The following is a 20,213-nucleotide window of genomic DNA, read 5'->3' on the forward strand; positions in this document are numbered from 1 at the left end:
GACTGCAGGTTTCAAACAATCTAAACACGATTATGCTTTATTCAAATGAACTAAAGGTATATTATCTATTTACTTGATGATATATGTTGACGATATTCTCATCATGGGAAATGATAAAACTGTTATAGAGAGCTTCAAGGAATATTTACATTCTACTTTTCATATAAAAGAGTTGGGAGCACCAAAATATTTCCTTGGGATTGAAATTGCCCGATTTGACCAAGAATTTTTTGAGTTAGCGAAAGTTTATATTGGAGATTATATCAGAGGCAGGTCTATCAAAATGCAAACTAACTATCATTCCAATCGAGCAAAATACTAAATTAACCACGACAGATTATGATGCGAGAATATCTCAACATGATGATCCTATACTCAGAGATCCGTCAAGTTATCAGAAGCTCATTGGAAAGCTAAAATACCTAACTATGACTAGACTTGATATATCTTATGCGATGCAAACACTCAGTCAGTTCATGCACAATGCAAAGCAATCTCATATGAATGTTGCTCTGAAGGTCGTGAAGTATTTAAAGAAGTGTCTAGGACTTGGAATACTCCTATCTAGGAAATGCAATATGGAAATGATAGCATATTGCGACATGGATTATGCGACTTGTCCCATGAGCCGAAATCCATCACCAGCTATTGCATTAAATTAGGAGAATCACTTCTTTCATGGAAGACCAAGAAACAACCAACTGTATCACTATCTTCAGCCAAAGCGGAGCATCGAGCTATGGCAAAAACTACTTGTGAGATAATATGGATACAATGCCTACTTAAAGATCTCGAAGTGCAAGTGAAGGGACCAACTAAGCTATTTTGCGACAATAATGTGGCGCTCAAACTTGCAGCGAATCCCATAGTGCACGAAAGAACTAAATATATAGAGGTGGATTGCCATTTTACTCGAGAAAAGATTCAAGAGGGAATGATTGAGACAAGAGGAATTGGAACTGCAGGACAACCTGCGGACATTTTCACCAAACCCCTATGCCAAAGATAGCACGCATATCTATTGAGCAAGCTAGGCGTCTTGGACATCTACAAGCCACCAGCTTGAGGGGGAGTATTAAAAGATATGCTCGAAATATACAATCCGAGATCCATTCGGATTATAATTGTGCACTAAATCAATTAGGGATTAGATTGAGATTTGGATTGATTCATAGAATACATTATTTCCATTATTATGTACATCTTGTCCTATATCTACAGAATCTTGTACATTAGGAATTTTTCCCTAAGCTCTGTCCTTTTCATTCTCTGATTTCCCTTGTCTTCCTCGTCTTCTTTATTTTCTTTCAGTTGTCTTCCCACCCGACATCCGTGTGGAACTTTTCATTGTAGACTCTATTCTAAAGAGATGAAACGTGCCTCTTCAACCTGTGTATTATTATCTTACTTTTGCCAGCTTTTCATTATTAACTTATCTTGCGTTGTAATTATATGACATTGAGACACTTAGGATTGCACTGGGTGCAACCCACCTGAGTTGTGCACGGATCGTCAACCTCCAAGAATCCCATAATTCCGATGAGCGACAAAAACATGCTCCTTAAAGTTCGTCATACTAATCACAGATTGCCCATGTGCGTATACGAGTGTTGTGCCTCTGTAAAAGAGGTTCTATTATATGGTTTGAAGAATTGCTTTTCTTCACAGATTCTTTGTGCTTATGAAGTTCACGAAGTTTTTCCCTTGTGAAGATTGACAATCATCAGTACATAAATCTGACTGAGCTTTGATAATTTGTATGTAAATCGCACAGAACTATATCACTTGGAAAGTTGACTTAAAGGCGACTAAGATTCGAGTTGGTCTTTTATATGAACATAGAACAGTTCAGATTTTCGAAGAGGTGACGTCAAAGGGATATGTAACTTGAATCCAACGGAATCTTGATATTTGGAAGGGTGAATAATTGGATAGGTAAAAATGGATATTAAAGGCTTGTTCTTAATTTGAATCTAACAGGGCTTCGATATCTCAGACGTCAAAATTGCAAAATCCCTTTACTCTTCGGATTTCGTATATGGAGAACTTTGGAGAGATGAAAACAGTTAAAGCCATTATGACTGAAATTTGGGAGAGTTGATAATCACATATCAAACCAAAGTTCAATATTTGGGAGGTGACAAACTAGATAGGTAAAGCTGAAGATGTCATCTATGATTGCAATCTAATAGGTTTTCAGTGTTTAGCTTTCGATGTCTAAAAAGGTGAAAGTGATGAAGATTTCATGTGACTTGGATGTTGGGCGAATAATGACAAGCCATATACTATCAAAATAGGACAATGGCACAAAACAATCTTCCCCTTTGTGCAAAATTGATATGAAACAATGTTGTAGAGCATTGTAAATACTAAACACACAAATACAAGGCAATTTTATGTGGACAACTGTCTCGGTGTGAGGAGATCAAAATTCAAGGGACTACAATTCACCCAAAATTTTCACTATCAACAAAATTGGGTGAATTTTTTTTTTTTTAGCTAATACCAAAGGTACATAGTAATGATAATATCAAGAACACCATTCTTGACAATACACATGACCTTCATAAGAGATTAAGAGAGATTAAGAATAAATTCCACTAAAATGTAGGCTCGGTTCAACCCCTGAAAAACTTGATGAGGGAGCACAAAGTGACCTTTGATCGTCAGCTTGATGCAAATCAGACACCCTCTTTCTAGATTTGTTGCTCTCTTTCTCTCTTGCTTTAACCTTACATTAATCATTCTTTTGCGGCTACCACATAATAATAGCGAGAGCCTTTTTATTGAGGCCAAATATAGCCTCCCATTATATCTCCATATGGACTATCATATGAATCAGGTCTTTGAGCTTATATTTCATTAGATTTCATGTACAAGAGAGTGAACCCAGCCCAACATTGAATGTAGCAAAGATCTTGATTCCTATAGGCCAAGATCACTAGGTTTATTGACTCAACCCTAATAGGATTCGGAATTCATAGGCCGACACAATATAAGTGTCACAGGGTTTGTTTATTCTAAATAAAAAAGGTACTTTCCATTTCCATTCATAGTTCTAAAGATAAGAAAAAAAAATGTTCTTAGTATTTTTAGAAAGGATGGTACATGTCATATTTGCGCATTTCAAGAGATTTTCCAGTGTCTATTAGTAAATAAGATTGAAATTTCAAATTTCACAAAAATTTAAAACTATTGTAAACAGATTTTTATATATGCATAAAATACTTCAGAAGAAAGAAGCTAGATCAAATCCTTCAAAAGTTAAATAATTAAGAACTTTATTCGTCATTCTTTCTTCTTCTCCTCTCTTGGCCGCCGGATCTGCTCCGACCAGCCAAGGGCTCTGGGTTTCTCTCTCTCTCTCTCTCTCGATTTGGTGAGTAATCTCACTAATCTTGGATTAGTTGGCTAATTATGCTTAAGGTTGGTTTAGATTTAATTAATTATGTTTAGGTTGTTAGATTTTAATAAATTAGCAATTATTAGTGAATTGTGATGCGATTTAGATAAATTGATTGCGCAATTAGTAAGTAGACGTGGTCTACTAATTATTGGAAGTGCTTCGGCTCAACCCCAAATTAAATTAAATAATTATTTATTTTCTGAAAATTCAACTGAGATTACATGATTATAAATTGGGCTTTATTTTGTGTGATTAATAACAATTGGGATACAACTAGAAACATAATTGTGGAAAAACCTCATGATACATATGAATTATATATTAATACCTCAATTTGAAGTAGGTGTGACAATAGAAATTGTCGAGATTGTATATCAATAAAATGGTCCGATTGATCATTGTTTTGATTTGATGTTGTGAATTGATTGACTGAATGGAAATGACCGTGAGTGGTCTTGTTGGTTTGTAATCGACTAGGTCGATTTGAAATGGAACTCGTTGACTATGTAGTCCCTTGGTAAAGAATTTACTAGCTAATCCATTGTAGGCACATATCAAATATGTAGATTGTCGAAAGTAACTTGCTCTCGAACAAAGTGAAATATCCAGCACGAGACACAAGGTTGGGAGAAAGATAGGTGACAAAGATGTTATTACAATAAACAATGAGAGGATAAAAAAGGGGCCTTACTCACGAAATAAATGACAAATCCAAATATCTTAGCAACATAGTGAGCAACAACATGATACTCAGCCTCTGTACTAAAACGGGCTAAGTGGGTTGCTTTTTGGCACAAAGAAACAAGATCAACACAAAAACTTGAGGTAAACCGTTAATTATCAAAGTACTCAACCTAGTCTACATTTGCATAAATGATCAATGAAGTGGGATGATACCAGTCAATGAGCAATAAGTGAGTGGATGTGCCTGTTAAACATTGGTATATGTATTTGAAGGCCTAGTAATATGGTTTAACAAAGGAATTGACTGACCAAGTTGAGAGCATAAACAATATTGGGTCTGGTCATGGACACATACTATAGTGCTCTAACCATTTGTTGATAAAATGTTGAAAAAGTGAGAAGCTCACCATTGTTAGTGAACAATAGAGTCTTCAAGGCCAAGGTAGTATGTGACATTCTAATTTTCAGGTTCTATTTTCGTTTGAATAAGTTGGGCTTTTCATTGACGCGCCTATAATTCTTTTCCTTGAACTAATCACTCATGAGATAACTAGTCTATTAGGTGAAGACGTTAAGGAATCTAAACACAATAGACTTGAGAATTCGACTGCTCGATCGTGCTAATCTGCAAGGGTCAATACGGCACCGTCAAAATCGATCAGAGACCAGAGATAGGTCGATTCGATAGAGGTATTTGATTAGTGTGTTGGTGATTTCACTTGATTGCAAAATTTCTATTGAACGGCACTAGACCAATTTTTATGTCATTTTTTACCCTATGCCAATATTTGAAACCTTGAGATTTTCATGACAACTAAGAGTTGCCAATGTGTTGAAGATGTACAATGTGGCTCGAAAACAATCGACTACGGTCAAATGCGCTAAAAATTCTTAAAAACTACCTGGTAGGTTAGGTCACGCTAAAATCGCACCCGATTGAAATTAACCGCGAAATTGAACTCGACTTTAAAATTGAAAGTTATGTTATGTCACAATTCATTTTAGGAACGTCGACTCATTTTCTGAAGATTTTTCTGCAAACCCGAGATTTCGGCGAAAAATCAAAGTTGTGCCATTTTGGACCGGGAAAATTAGAGGACCGTTTTCAAGTGCAGTTTTGGCATTCAAGTTGGACTAATTGGTAAGGAAAAATATGGATTTAAGTGTGAACACCTTATTGGGAATTTTCGGGCATCAATTGAGCTCAATTGGAGAAGCATGGAAGTGGAATTGTAAGGCAAGAGCTCAAAATTCGTAGGCCCATGTGGGGTGCAACATTTGGGGCTTCAATTGAGGCTTGTTGAGGAAGATTGAAGGGAAAATGGCTGCTGTGGATGAGGCTTGGGCTGGTGGGACCTTGGTGATGAGTATTTAGGATTTTTAGCTTGAGTTTGGAGGCTTATGGTCCCCCTCCCCTTCAGTTGCAGCAACCTTTTTCTTCTTCCTTGGAGTGCTTTATCCATTGTTGAAGCCATTAGAGAGCTCAAGAACTAGAGGAAACCAGCCAGCCTTCCCCCCTTACCGTTGACCACCCGCCCGAAGTCGTCTAGCCGTTGCCCGTCCACCTGTCGCGTGCCCGAGCCTATGTCATCCTCCGCTCGGTGTCCCACTTGCCCGCACATTTGTGCATCATAGTCCAATTGTCGAGCCTGCCTAGAAGCCACGTCTCCATCGCCATCCAGCCAGCCGAAGCCATTGCTTGGTCCACCACTGCCACCGTCGTCCTGCTGTGCCCCTTTCCGTGCAAGCCACCCCTTCGATCGATCCCTGTAGCCCAAGAATAGAAGCCAAAGTTTCAGCAAGGGTTAAGACTTCGTGAGGCTTTTTCGGGCCCATCCGAACCTCACTTGGTGTTGCCGCATGCTTGTTTGTCGCTCGCCTCTGCATCACCATCGTAGTGAACTCATCGACCCACAAAACTGGTGAGTTTACTTGCTAAACTCTGCTCATGGAGTTAATGACGTTTAGTAGGTAATTAGCTTAAACTAATTAGGGATTATGTAGTTAGTTAGTTTAGATTGGCAATTTAATTGTTTAATTATGCATGTTAAGTGGTTAGAATAGATTGATTAGGGGCTAATTAGATTGTATTATTTATCTAGTTAGGTGCACTAATTTTCTAGGCTTGTTTAGGTGGTTAAATTAGTATTTCCGACCTAGGTTAGCATTTATTGTATTTAATTTACATTATTTAATTATTTTAGTAATTAATTTAATTTTTTAATATATTTTTAGAAATTATACTGGGATAGGTGGTGCTCGGAATTTCATGCTGATTGTAGTGGTTTGTTTAGTTTATGCAATTGAGTGTTAATTTGTGCAGATTGAGTGGTGATGGTGATTTTGAGTATTTATTCAAAATTATGAAATTTTGGTAATTAATTATAAATTACCAAGTGTCGGGTTTTGTCATAAAAAATGATTTTAAATACTATATCAAATAGTGAGATTTTAAAAAAAAGATATCAATTTTTCTGGTTCAAATTGACCATGTACCCACACACAATTATTTTTCCGTGTGTTTTTAATACAAAGAAAATGGGTCAAGTACATTATTTTAATTGGGACATTTGAGTGTAAAGCACGATGTCTTGGCCGTGATTGGATGGTGCATGAATGGTTATGGGAACTCATCCCCGATATGAGTCAGGTGGACATTGCCCTTATATGGGATGCCTCAAGTCAACGGATGCCGGCCGCAGTAGATTCTGGACCGATGCTCCTTCGGGTTTGTCATCTCGTGTAGACATTTTCATGCTCAATAGGGTGAGACGATGCTTGGTTACGCCAGAAGACCGCCGAATGTTGAGTAGGCCATGCCCGTTGGGCCGTGATAAAATTGGAATGCGTGATTGAGTGTCTTAACCACGCTTGATTATGTGACAAAATCATGTGGCATGGTATGAGACGTGTCATAATGACTTGGCCTTATAATTGAGACCCTTGTGGCTATGTGAAATATGAGATGTGACATTCCAATTGATTGAACTTTATTACTGCATATGGTTGAGTATATGAACTATGTTGATGTGTATGGAAGTATCTGATGCGAGGTAAGTCTTTTGTGATGTGTGGTTAGATTACCCCTAGGCATATTTCTTTCCTAGTCGGGGTTTAGGGGGTGAACTTGCTGAGATATTGTCTCACCTCGTCGTGGACTCAATCTTTTCAAGTTCTTAGATGGTAGTTCCTCCGGAATGTTTTGGTCAACCTCGGGGGTTTAGTGAGTGGAGTATTGACGTTCCAGTCCTCGGGAGTCCTTGGCTCCATGAGCTCGTTGTGACAACTATCTGGGTCAATGAGGGCCTACCTTAGAGGGTACCTCATTGATATAGGGCGTGGTTTCGCCAAAAGATTAATGGGTTACTGGAAGGTCCTCTTCAGGATTTTGAGATCCTCGCCGTTGCTGTCAACGCCGCTCTAGGCAAGGGTGTAGCTAACTCTCTTGATGGGGCTGTGGAGGACCGTAGCCCCCAAAGCCTACAGAGGTGGAGTTCAAAGGATTGGTGAATGTGTTCGACTAGTGTGTCGTAGGACAGCTTCTTTTTTAAGGCCGATTTTTTGTAGACTTTTGTATATAAACCTAGTGTGTTTATAAATGTGTTCTGTGAAATTTGTTTCTTGCTTTTCTATCCCTTGTTTATGTTGTCTAGAGATTTGTTATTTGTTTCCGCATGTGCAATAAAATGAACGGGTCGGCTGACGCGTCCTAGGGACGTCACAATTTCATTGACCACCGAGGGATCTATGCGCTCAAAGTTCGAGGCGTGACATAGTAGGCATTGGCTTGGCCTTAACGAGTTCACACTTGTCCAAAAGGTCATCAACATATTTTGCTTGAAATAAAACATATCATAGTGATGATGCTCAATGATGGAACTGAAGTAGTCCAAAAAATTTTCATAGTAAATTCCTATAGGAGTCAAGTAATCAAATATGGTAATAACTGAGGAATATAACTAATGACTAGAATGTCATCAATATACAGTAGAAGATACAAGTTGCTTTGTGAAGAAGAATAGACAAATAACGAAGGACAAACTTACTTGCGGACGATATAGGTTTATTAAACATATTACACAATGTCATAACATGCCTAACATGTTTCTTAACTCCAAAATAATTCCTCAACAATCCTTAAAAACTAATGTAAATGATGACACATTTGACTGTCGAAGAAAATCTATTGTAAAAAAGGAATCATATATTCAAAAAATGAGTTGTTACTAACTCTAGGATTGAGTCAATATTCAGTGGACAAAGATGAAGGATCATGTGTTTGGCAATTCTTTAACAACCTTGAAACTTCCTTGATGACCTCTTTTACAAGTACTCCTTCATTCCTATCAATTGCCAAATAAAATTTGAAGTGAGTTCTAAGTAGTGTAAGAAGTTTTAGTATTAGGATCAAATTAGGATTTTGATGGGATGAGGAAAGTAAGTACCCATTGGCGATTCTCTCCGATACCCATCCTTTGAAGGATCCAACCTCCTTGAGAGCTAACTTCCACCGCTCGTAAGTACATTCATCGACCATCTTCTCATGTTTAAGCATCCTTTCTCCAAAAACACCTGATAAGTCTCGTACATGCGAGGTCCTCACTTTATAGAAGATGGGTAATATATTTTGTCTCTTTGTTCTCTTGCATTCAACCATTTGAGCAAGCTCATCAAGGCACCAACAAGAGGAGGCATAATCTTCGGGAGAATAGGAATGGATATCTTGCAATGATCAATGGCATTGCAAATCTCATTCAACATCTTTACCTATGAGAGATGGATCATCATCATTAAACACACCGATTTCTGCAGCCACAAGGCTGATGTAGAGCATTGCAAGTCTCATGATCAACATCTTTACCTATGAGAGATGGATCATCATCATTAAACACACCAATTCCTGCAGCCACAAGGCTGATGTAGAGGTAAGCAGCTAGGCTGTGTCGAGTATCAGGGCCACGAAATGCTAAGAACACTTGGCAATGCACTGCCATCCAGTAAGACAAACCAAAGTGATGATGATAAAATATAGCCAAGACGAATCATACAAAATTTTCAAAAGACTCAGATAACTTTTGAAAGCCACGAAATCGGTTTAGGTCATACAGGGCACCAACCATACGTGCCCTCCCTATGTGGGAATTGAAGAATGGCCAAAGCTCACACATGATGAGCACAAAGAATACTCCCGAAAGGGAGGTACTTAGCTCAAATGGAATTGGGACATACCTGACCTTATGAACATAGGCAGCCGTTCGATCCACATAGTCTTCAATTCACTTGAAACCTTTGCGACCACCATTTTCACCAGCTCTGCTTCATGTCTGTGCACATATATGTGTATAACCATAGTTAGGCATCTAGTTTGATTACTTCCTTCCTCTAACTCGTTGATTTCGGATCGGTCATTCCATACAATTGCACAGGCTTTCAGGATTCATATATACATATATGCATACCCATTGGCAATAGTCTGTGATATCCATCCTTTAATCCTCGCCACAGAAGTCAATGCATCCCACCATCTTTCCATTTCTTCTGTGCTGATCTGCATCTCAGGTTTACGTAGATCCTTTTCAAAGTTCGTGCGTTGGCGTCGCACATCACCAACATCCACCTTATAGAATACAGGGAAGACTGATTTGCCATGCTTTCTGTGGCAATCCATTATTTCGGTGAGCTCACGGAGGCACCATTTACTTTGCACAAACTGTTCAGAGATGATTGGGATCGCAATCCTACAACTCTTGATGGCCCCTAGAAGCTCTGGGCCTATCTGCTCGCTGACCAGGATCGAGTCCTCATCCCTGAACACGCGGAATCCAGCAGCTATTAGGCTTTTGTAGAGGAAATCGGTGAAACCAGTGCGAGTGTCTGGGCCTCTAAAGCTCAAGAACACATCATAGTTCTAGAGGGCTGCACTTCTTTTCTGCCGCAGCAATCTGTATGTGTACACTGACAGAGGAGCTAGAGGTAGAACAATTGCTAGGGCATTCATTTTCTTCATTGTTCGTAACTGTTCTTTTCTCTTTTGAGATCTAAGTCCGTGTTTCTTTCAGTCCTTGTTGTCCGTCAGTCTTTTCATTACACAAACATTGTTTTTTCTTTTGGCCGTCAACTAACATCCATTTATTTTTTTATTTATATACAACAAAAATTTCCATACATGACGGCTGGCGTACAGTCTACTTTAAAAGAGGCAAATTATCAATGTTCAAAGCTGTATTTCATTACTTTACTTTTGCCAACTTATGAGTAATATATTTGAACATTGATACACTTGTGTTTTAAAAGAGGGAAGAATTAGCGGGCGCCAAGTGCAGCACCGAATTTGTTAATAAATCGCGCTTCGCGTATTTTCACGAGCAAGCAATTGTGTCGTGGCCCATTATAAGCAAGAGTGGTCCATAAACCATGTAAATATATAATCAATATTCCCACATAGGCATATGAGAAAATATAAAGATTAGTACATAAATTTGATTTCAAGAGTGGTACAATGATCTATGATTGAGTATTTTGAATATGATTCAGTTTCTTTTTCTTTCTTATCGGCTCTTTGTAAAAAAAAAAGGAAATAGTCCGTGCAATCCTATGCGATGCATACTAAAAGTCAGCCACGTTACTTTATGAGAGTCGGTTTGTGATGTAATTATTTTATTCCCCAACCACAAGCCAATGAATAGAAGTAATAGAAAGAAATAATCAGAAGACAACTGGTGGTCGGTAGATAGCTACCGTGAGTGTATTCTAAGAAGGGGAATCTTTCACCTGTTCTCCACTTGTACTTGTTTGTACTCTTCCCACCCGACTTTCGTGTAGAAATTTTCATTGTAGATTCTTCAACCCGAGTATTATTACCTTACTTTTGCCAGCTAATCGTTATTAACTTATCTGGCATCGTCATTATATGAACCATTGAGACACTTAGGATTGCACAGGGTGCGATCCACCCGAGTTGTACACGGATCGTCAACATCCAAGAACCCAGTGAATCTCATGAGCGACAAAAAAATGATGCTTAAAGCTCACCAAGAATTCCACAATAATTACAGATCGCCCATGTTCGCGCGTGTTGTGCCGCCGTAAAAGAGGTTTGATTATATGATATGAGAAATTGCTTTCTTCACAGATTCTTTGTGCTTATGAAGTTCATGAAGTTTTTCCCTTGCGAAGATTGTCAATCATCTGTAAATAAATCTGACCAAGCTTTGATGATTTGTATGTAAATCAGACAGCGCTACACCATTTGGAAAGTTGACTTGAAGCAGCGGAGATTCGAGGGTTGGTCTTTAATATGAATATGGAAGATTTTCTATTTTCGAAGAGGCGAATCGATGGTACATGCAACTTGAATCCAACAGAATCTTGATGTTAGGAAGGGTGAATATTTAAATAGGTGAAATGTGATATTGGAGACTTATTATTAAGTTGAATCTAACAGAGCTTCGATACCTCAGATATTGAAATATCGAAATCAAAATCCCTTTGGGCATATCAAATCAAAGTTCAATAATTGGGAGACGAAAAACTAGACAGGTAAAGCTGTGTATGTCATGTCCGATTGCAATAGTGATTAGCTTTCGATGTCTAAAAGGGTGAAAGAGGAGGATTTATGTGACTTGGATGCAGCAAAGGTTCTGAATTTCTACTGGTCAAGATCACCAGGTTTGTGGATTCAAATCTAACAGGATTCTAAATTCATAGATTGACATAATATAAGTACCTCGTGGTCTGTTTATTCTAAATTAAAAAGGTGCCTTCCATTTCCATCCATAATTCTAAAGACGAGCAAAAAAACATTCATAATATTTATAAAAAGGATGATACCTGCTCAAATTTGCGTATTTCAAAAGATTTTCAGGTATCTAATGGTAAATAAGATTCAAATTTCAAATTCTACAAAAACTTAAAATCACTTTTACTAGATCTTTCCTCGTGCATGAAATACTAAAGAAGAATCATTGCTGTTAAATATTGCTAATACAATGTTATAGCTGTTAAAAATTTATTGGCATGAAATTTTGTGTTCTCTTTTCAAATTATCTCTCCCTCTCCTTCTCTCATTGCCGGCCACTTAATGCAAAGTGAGAGTACCTATTGTTAATGTTTAGAGTCAAAGAGAAAGTAACGACAAATTATTTATTGCAGCTCAGCCTCAATCAGGATTGTATGATTGTAAGAGTGATTAATTACAACCATGGTACATCTAGAGAAAGACCCTATTCCGTTGGTGAAGATGTCTGTCAGCTATTCCGTTGTAGATACACACTGAACACGTAGATCATCGAAAGTAACTGGCTCTCCAACAAAGTAAAAAATCCAACTCCGTGTGTTTGATATGAGCACGAAACACAGGGTTGAGAGCAAGATAGTTGGCGAAGATATTGTCACAATAAATGGTGAGAGAATAAAAAAGGGAAACCCCCGGCTTAACAAGTAAATGACAAATCCAAAAAAATTCTTAGCAACATAAGGAGTGATAGCATGATACTCAGCCTCTATACAATAATGGGCTATGAGAGATTGCTTCTTAACACTCCATGAAACAAGATCAACGCCTAGAGAAACACAAATATTTTAGGTGGACCATCGGGTATTGGAGCATCCAACTCAATCTACATTTGCATAAGCAGTCAATGAAGTAGGACATTATCGCTTAATGAGCAGTCTATCAGTGGATGCAACAGCTAAATACTAGTATAAATGTTTGACGGCCTAGAGATTGATGTAATATGGGTTAATTTAGGAATTGACAAACCAAGTCCACAATAAAAGCAATATCAGGTCTGGTCATGGACAAAAACAGTAGTGCACCAACTATCTATTGATACAATGTCAGGAAAAGTGAGAAGTTCACCGTCATTAGCAAACAATAAATTCTTCGAGGCCAAGGTTGTAGGCACAGGCTTGGCCTTAAAGAGTTCAAACTTGTGCAAAAGGCCATTAAAATACTTGACTTGAAATAAAAACATATAACCAATGTCACGCCCCGATCCTCGGACGCGCACACATCCTTCTACTTGGTCGATTTTAGAATGCGATATCCCAGGACTATGTATCGCCGACCCTTTCTTCTTGTTAAGCACATGCGGAAGCAGTTGTCAATCCCCAGACAATAAAACAATGGGATAGGAAAGTAGGCCATATTTTTCATATTGAAAATTCATAACCACACTTTCATTAACAACTCAACTCATAGCATATTGCAATACTATTTACAGCATAAAAGTCTGACACCTATCTACACTGAAACAGGGTTCACAAAAGGGATGGGATCCCAATCCACATCTGGGTTATTTTCAAGATCCCTCTCTGGATCATCTTCTACTTCAAAATACTTTCTCCCCTTCAGGTTCTTCCTCCTCAGCTTTTCCTCAGGGTCCTGAAATGGTTATTCGATAACCAATGAGACCACGTCTCAGCGAGTCCTACCCACTAAGACCCGATTAATAAACTAATATGCCATACGGTTGCCTAAGCACAACACGAGTCAAAGGACTTACCTTGGCCTCAGTTCCAACCTGCAATTCAAGGTTAAACACAGATATTCAAACAATTCACGACATCCGATCAAGCATTGATCAATCGACTAAGTCGATTACATGTCAGCCAGACCCTTTCTAGGTCATTCCCACTCATACCACACTTTCTCAGTGGTGTACTCATTCACCAAATCACATGTGTTTCTCGGGCGTCGTTTTCGCCAATGACATACCGATCACCGACACCGTGCATTCTTTAAGGCGCCGTTTTCACCAGTGATAACCTTGATCACCGAACCACGTGTCCTTTCAAGGGCGTCGTTTTCGCCAAGGTGACATCGGCTATAGACAACATCGTGCGTTCTTTAAGGCGCCGTTTTCACCAGTGATATTCCCATAACCACCGAACCACGTGTGTCTATAAGTCATTTACGTGCGTTCTTTAAGGCGCCGTTTTCGCCAGTGATACTTCCAATCACCGAACCACGTATGTCCAATAACATTCTCAGTTAGCTCTCACCGTTCTCCCTACTATATAGCCCATCAACGTACTGGCGCTATATACCCATGCTTGCCATTACCAATCAAATATTCAATAACAAACAATTTAGGACAATTCATAAAATTCCACAATAAATTCAATTCCACACAACGTAGAGCTCAATTAAATAAACGGACTGCACCACGACAGTCGGCACGAAATTCCGGTCACCGGCCATCCCGGTTGAATTTCCGGAAAAATAATTAATTAAATAAATAAATTTCGAAAATAAATAAATAAACATTGAAAATCCAATTTAGGCCCATATTGCCTGATTGGAGCCCGAAACGGGTTGGGAAAAATCCCGAGATGCATTCAATAAATAACCAAACATTTCTACTTGCTAATAGCTAGGTCTAACCACCTAACATGCATCATTAAGTCACTAAATTAATTGTTCTAACCTAATCTAACCACCTAATTGCACTTAATTAAATCTAACCAACCTTAAGCATAATTAGCAAACTAATAAAGCATTAGTGAGTAAAACTCACTTGACAAAACGGAGACCGAATCACCGCAACGGCGACGCGACGGCGGCGAAATAGGACTTTCGACAACACCGGCGAACTTGGACCGGGCCTTGACCTTGGCCCAACAAATCTCAGTCCAAATGAGATTTGTTCTTGCACTGGAATGGGCTTGCTCTTGGACTGGGCTTGCAAAGCGGGCTGCTGGACCTCACTGATTTGGGCTTCAAGTGCTGGAAAATTTGGGCTTCAATTCAATTGAATAAGCTGAACTGGATGGGCCTGTTGCTGTGAATTTTCAATTGGGCTTGAAGACTGCAAGAATGGGCTGATCTCTTAGGCTGAAACTGCTGGCTTTGCTGGGCTTCGGAGCTGAATCTGCTGGGCCTGATTTGCGACCCAAATGACCTACAAAGGCTGAACTGGACTGCACGTTGGACTGAATTTGGTTGGGCCCGAAAGTGAAGAGATGGGCCACAAAGAGGACGGAAGCAGCTTCGGTCACTGGGCTACCGAAATTGAAGGTGCGTGGACTGACGAGCTGGGAGAGAAACTCGGATGAGGCGTGCTGCAAGTGCCTCGTTTGCTGCTGGACGAAGAAGACGAAAACCAACCCAGCTTCAGTAGCTGGCTTCTGTTCACCAAAGCAGCTTCGGTCTTCATGGACATCAATGGACGAGGAAGCAGCTTGGGGTCTTCATGGAGTGCATGGGCACCAACGTGGCAGCTTCACGAGGTCAACAAGGTGGGACGGTTCTTGCTGGAGTTGACCGTGGAAGCTGCAGCTTGGACGCGTGGCTGAAGAAGAAGGTTGCTGGGCTTCCTCGTTGGCGTCGTGGGGTCTTCGGTCAACAAACCGAAGCTTGTTGCTGGAGTTTGACCCACAGAGCAAGTCGGATGCGTGGAGGCTGAGAGGACTTCGGTCTTCAGTGCTGGACAACACTTGAAGGAAGCAGCTGTCGCATGTTGGCTGAGCGTAGGTCAACCGGTCGTCCGAGAGGCAGCAAGGTTGACTGAAAACGTGGCACGGAGCTGCTTCGGTGCTGCCTCGGCGTCTTCAAGCAGATGCGGTGGACTGAAGCTCCGTGAAGTGGAGACACGGAACAGGAGCTTTCGTGGCGTCGAAATGATGAAAACGTTGGCGAGGAGCTGCTCATGGACGCTGTCTTCGTGGACTCCACGATATGCACGGCTTGAAGACGTTGGACTCGGTGGAGCTGCTGCAGGGATCTTCGCTGGCGTGAGTGGAGTGTGTGGGCTTCGGTTGAGGAAGAGAAGTAGCGGAGATGGAGAGAGGTGAGTGATGGGGATTGCTTCGCACGGCAGAGAGATTAAAACTAAAGCAGGAATGAGCGGATGGGAGGGTTGCCGAGCGTGAGAAGATGGAGGCCAGCCGTTTGTGCGTGTTCCACAAGCCAAAGAAAAGATCAACACAACATCTCTTCTCTTAAATGCTTGTCCCCCAAATAGCTCTCAAAAATATCCCAGTGTTCCTTTTTACTTTCTAGCACTAATATCCACTTAATTATCCAAATTGAAGCCTCAATTTCTGCCCCTTTTCAATTTCGAATTTCACTCAAATAAACTAAATTTTCTTTGCTCAATTTCCCAAATTGAGGTCCAATCTCAATGTAGAAAAATCCCAAGTGATTTTCTATAAATCCCGACACATAAAGGCTCAACCCGAAAGTCCAATCTCCCATTAATTTAGCCAATCTAAACTTCGGCCAAACTTCCACGATGTCCGAACCCAATTTCCGTAAAAAATCTCGGGACCTCCGAAAAATCTTCTGAGACTGAGTTGACGTTCCTAAAATAGCTTGTGACATCACTGAACTTTCGATTTCTGAAATCTGACTCAAATCGACGGTTAATTTCACTCCGGCGTGCTTTTAGTGTGACCTAGACTACCGGGTAGTTTTCAGAACTTTTTAGGGCAATTGACTCGTGGTCGATTTTCTTCGAGCCACAATAAACCCACTCGACACATTGGCGACTCTCAATTGTCGTGAAAATCTCGAGGCTCGACTACCAACACGGGGTACCAAAACGACGAAAATCAAATTAGTGCCGGTCGACGAGAATTTTCCAATTTAGTGGAGTCACCCACGATCGGCCACACATCTCGGTCGAACCGACCTATCTCGATCTCAATTCGATCTTTCTTGTGCGGTAATGACCTCTAAAGATGAACACGGTCGAGAAGCCGCTTCTGGTCGAATTCTCAAGTCTATTGCCTTAATATTCTTTAATGGCATACCCAGCTAGTCTAGTTATCTCGAGTGATCAGCTCGAGAACAACCCTATAGACACGTCAATAAAATGCCCGATTAATTTAATAGAAAACAATACTGAAAATTCTGGATGTCACAACCAAAGCGGTAATGTTAGTTGATGACAAGGAAATAGTGAAGTGGTAAAAAATCTTTCATACCAAATTCCTGTGAGAGTCGAGTAATAAAAGATGGTAATAAATGAGGAGTATAATCAATGATTGGGATATCATCAACATAGAGTAGAAGATACAAGCAACCTTCAGAAGAAGCATAGACTAATAACAAAATATAAACTTATTAAATAGATTACACAATGTCATAACATGTGAAACATGTTCCTTAGCTCCAAAACAATTCCTTACCGATCAGAAAATTAATGCAAATGATGACACAGTTGACTATCGAGGCAAATCCTCTTGTAAAACAAGAATCACAAATTCTAAAAATGAGTTGTTACTAACATTAGTGTTAAGTCAATTTGGCATATAGTGATGGGGTTCATGTGCTTGGGTATTCTTTAGCAACCTCGAAACCTCCTTGACTACCTCTTTTACAAGTACTCCTTCATGTCTGCCAATTGCCAAATAAAATTTGAAGTAAGCTACAGCACAAGGTTTCAGTAAAAGGATCAAATTAAGGTTTTGATGGGATGAGGAAAGTAAGTACCCATTGGCGATTCTCTCCGATACCCATCCTTTGAAGGATCCAACCTCCTTGAGAGCTAGCTTCCACCGCTCGTAAGTACATTCATCGACCATCTTCTCATGTTTAAGCATCTTTTCTCCAAAAACACCTAATAGGTCTCGCACATGCGAGGTCCTCACTTTATAGAAGATTGGCAATATCTTTTGTCTCTTTGTTCTCTTGCATTCAACCATTTGAGCAAGCTCATCAAGGCACCAATGAGAGGAGGGATAATCTTCAGAGAGAATTGGAATTGATATCTTACAGTGGTCGATGGCATTGCAAATCTCATGATCAACATCTTTGCCTATGAGAGATGGATCAGCATCATTAAACACTCTGATTCCTGCAGCTACAAGGCTGATGTAGAGGTAAGCTGCGAGGCTGTGTCGGGTATCAGGGCCACGAAAAGCTAAGAACACTTGGTATTGGCTTTCTCTTCTTTTCTTCTCCAAAAAGTGAAGATGCACTGCTATCCAGCAAGACAAACCAAATTGATCATGATAAAATATTGGCAAGACGAATCATCCAAAATTCCCAAAAAGACCGAGGTAACCTTTGAAAGCCACAAATCGGTCTAGGTCATAACCGCACTAACCTCACATGCCTTCTCCACATGGGAATTGAAGAATGGCCAAAGCTCTCACATGATGAGCACAAAGAATACTTGGAAAAGGTAGGTGCTTGGCTCAAATGGAATTATGACATACCTGATTTTACGAACATAGGGAGTCGTTCAATCCACATCGTCTTCAAGTCACTCGAGACCTTTGCGACCACCATTTTCACCAGCTCTGCTTCATGCCTGCGCACATACATGTGTAGAACCGAGTTAGGCGTCCAGTTTGATTCCTTCCTTCACCTAAATCTGCAATTTCATATTGGTCATTTGCATACAAGTGCACAGGCTGTCAGGATTCGTATATACATGTATACATACCCATTAGCAATGGTCTGTGATATCCATCCTTTAATCATCGCCACAGAAGTCAACGCATTCCACCATTTTTCCATTTCTTCAGGGCTGATCTGAATCTCAGGTTTACTTAGAGCCTTTTCAAAGTTAACGCGTTGGCGACAGGCATCACCAACATCCACCTTATAGAATACAGGGAAGACTGATTTGCCATGCTTTTCGTGGCAATCCATAATCTCGGTGAGCTCACGGAGGCACCGTTTACTCTGCGCGTACTGTTCAGAGATGATTGGGATTGCAATCTTACAACTCTTGATGGCCCAGAGCTTCTCCAGGCCTATCTGCTCACCAACTGGGATCGAATCATCATCCCTGAACACGTGGAACCCAGCAGCTACCAGGCTGTTGTAGAGAAAATCGGTGAAACAGCTGCGAGTGTCTGGGCCTTTGAAGCTCAAAAACACGTCGTAGTTCCGAGGGACCACACTTCTTTTCTCCTGCAGCAGTCTGTAAGTGTAAACGGACAGAGGGGCTACTGGTAGAACAATTGCTAGGGCGGTCATTTTCTTCATTGTTCGTAACTTCCCTTTTCTCTTTTCGGATCTTAGTCCGTGTTCCTTCAATGCTTCCTCTTATTCAGAACTTGATTCTTTCAAGATTCTGAGTCATCGCCTATTTTATTCTTTCTCCAGGGATCTTTAAGCGCACTTTCCTTCTCTTATTCATACTTGAAGTTTCAAGACTCAAGACATTGTTTTTGTTTAATCCTTGTTGATAATTTTTTAAGTCATCTTCTTGTCTTCTCAAAGGGTGAATAGTATATTATTCTTCCCTTAAATTTGTGGCTTGTCACAATTTGGCTCATGGTTTCAATTTTCCATGATCACTCAGTTAAAAAGAAAATAACACCGACAAGAGCAACTCTTGAGAGCAGTTACAAGACCCACAATCTTAGATGCAATTACTCTTCACATCTACAATCTAAACTGCACCTGAAATCCTCAGATGCAATTACTCTACACATCTAGAATCTCGGTTCAGGTACCTTCTCTATTTACCTTTCGACTACTTAATCATCTTGGATCTGAGACAATTTTTCCTGCTTGGAGGGGCTGATCAGCGAAAGGATACTTAAATCTGAAATATCCGACGGCATAGCTAAGACATTTACAAAGCTGCATAAACACAATTGAGTGTTCTTCTTCGGCTAAGACATCTAAAAAGCCGCAAAACGCAATTTAAGTGTTCTTCTTCCGCTAATTGGGCAGTAGCCGAAACAAATGCATATGTTGGGAGTGTGCACACTGCGGAATTCCAGTACCTACACCAAGGGAGATTACCAATAGGGAGCCTAATTTTGAATTCGTCAACATATCTAATTATACCCATATTCACTAAAAAAACTTAAATTAATAAGTTATGAGACAATTATGATATATTAACTTCCCCATACCACATCAATTTTCCAATGTGAGACTTGTTAACATAACTCACACATACATTTCAACAATCTTTCCCTCACATGCGAACTCAATGATAGGTTTGTCCCCCTTAATTCAGGTATCCTCCTTCACTAACATATCTCAACTTGAATCTCCATAATTAAATAAATAAAGCACACAATAAAGAAAAGCGATGCAAAGGAGTAAACACACAATCGAAAATGAAATCTAAAGCAACTAAGTAATACACTTTCAAGAAAATAACGGAAGTAACCAGATGCTACGTCGGACAGATAATAGACAAAGCGA

General features: G+C 39.9%; 2 protein-coding genes and 1 long non-coding RNA gene across 3 annotated transcripts; all 3 read right to left on the reverse strand.

Moving 5' to 3' along the window:
• Nucleotides 1-8,880: 8,880 nt before the first annotated feature.
• On the reverse strand, nt 8,881-10,099 carry LOC104442806 (disease resistance-like protein DSC1). Its single transcript, XM_039310806.1, has 3 exons — nt 9,550-10,099; nt 9,320-9,414; nt 8,881-9,077 (listed from the first exon to the last, which is right to left on the reverse strand). The coding sequence occupies exons 1-3, from the start codon at nt 9,756-9,758 to the stop codon at nt 8,881-8,883; spliced, it is 501 nt and encodes a 166-aa protein (XP_039166740.1). The 5' UTR covers nt 9,759-10,099.
• Nucleotides 10,100-13,222: 3,123 nt separating this feature from the next.
• On the reverse strand, nt 13,223-15,931 carry LOC120292794. Its single transcript, XR_005550399.1, has 2 exons — nt 14,611-15,931; nt 13,223-13,475 (listed from the first exon to the last, which is right to left on the reverse strand). It is a non-coding gene; the product is annotated as an uncharacterized LOC120292794 (long non-coding RNA).
• Nucleotides 15,932-17,311: 1,380 nt separating this feature from the next.
• On the reverse strand, nt 17,312-19,034 carry LOC120292555 (probable disease resistance protein RPP1). The gene is made up of 4 exons (XM_039310807.1): nt 18,487-19,034; nt 18,257-18,351; nt 17,529-18,018; nt 17,312-17,432 (listed from the first exon to the last, which is right to left on the reverse strand). The coding sequence occupies exons 1-4, from the start codon at nt 19,032-19,034 to the stop codon at nt 17,336-17,338; spliced, it is 1,230 nt and encodes a 409-aa protein (XP_039166741.1). The 3' UTR covers nt 17,312-17,335.
• Between the last annotated feature and the right edge of the window lie 1,179 nt (nt 19,035-20,213).

This window comes from Eucalyptus grandis, chromosome 4 (assembly GCF_016545825.1).
Source record: "Eucalyptus grandis isolate ANBG69807.140 chromosome 4, ASM1654582v1, whole genome shotgun sequence".
NCBI classification, from domain to species: domain Eukaryota; kingdom Viridiplantae; phylum Streptophyta; class Magnoliopsida; order Myrtales; family Myrtaceae; genus Eucalyptus; species Eucalyptus grandis.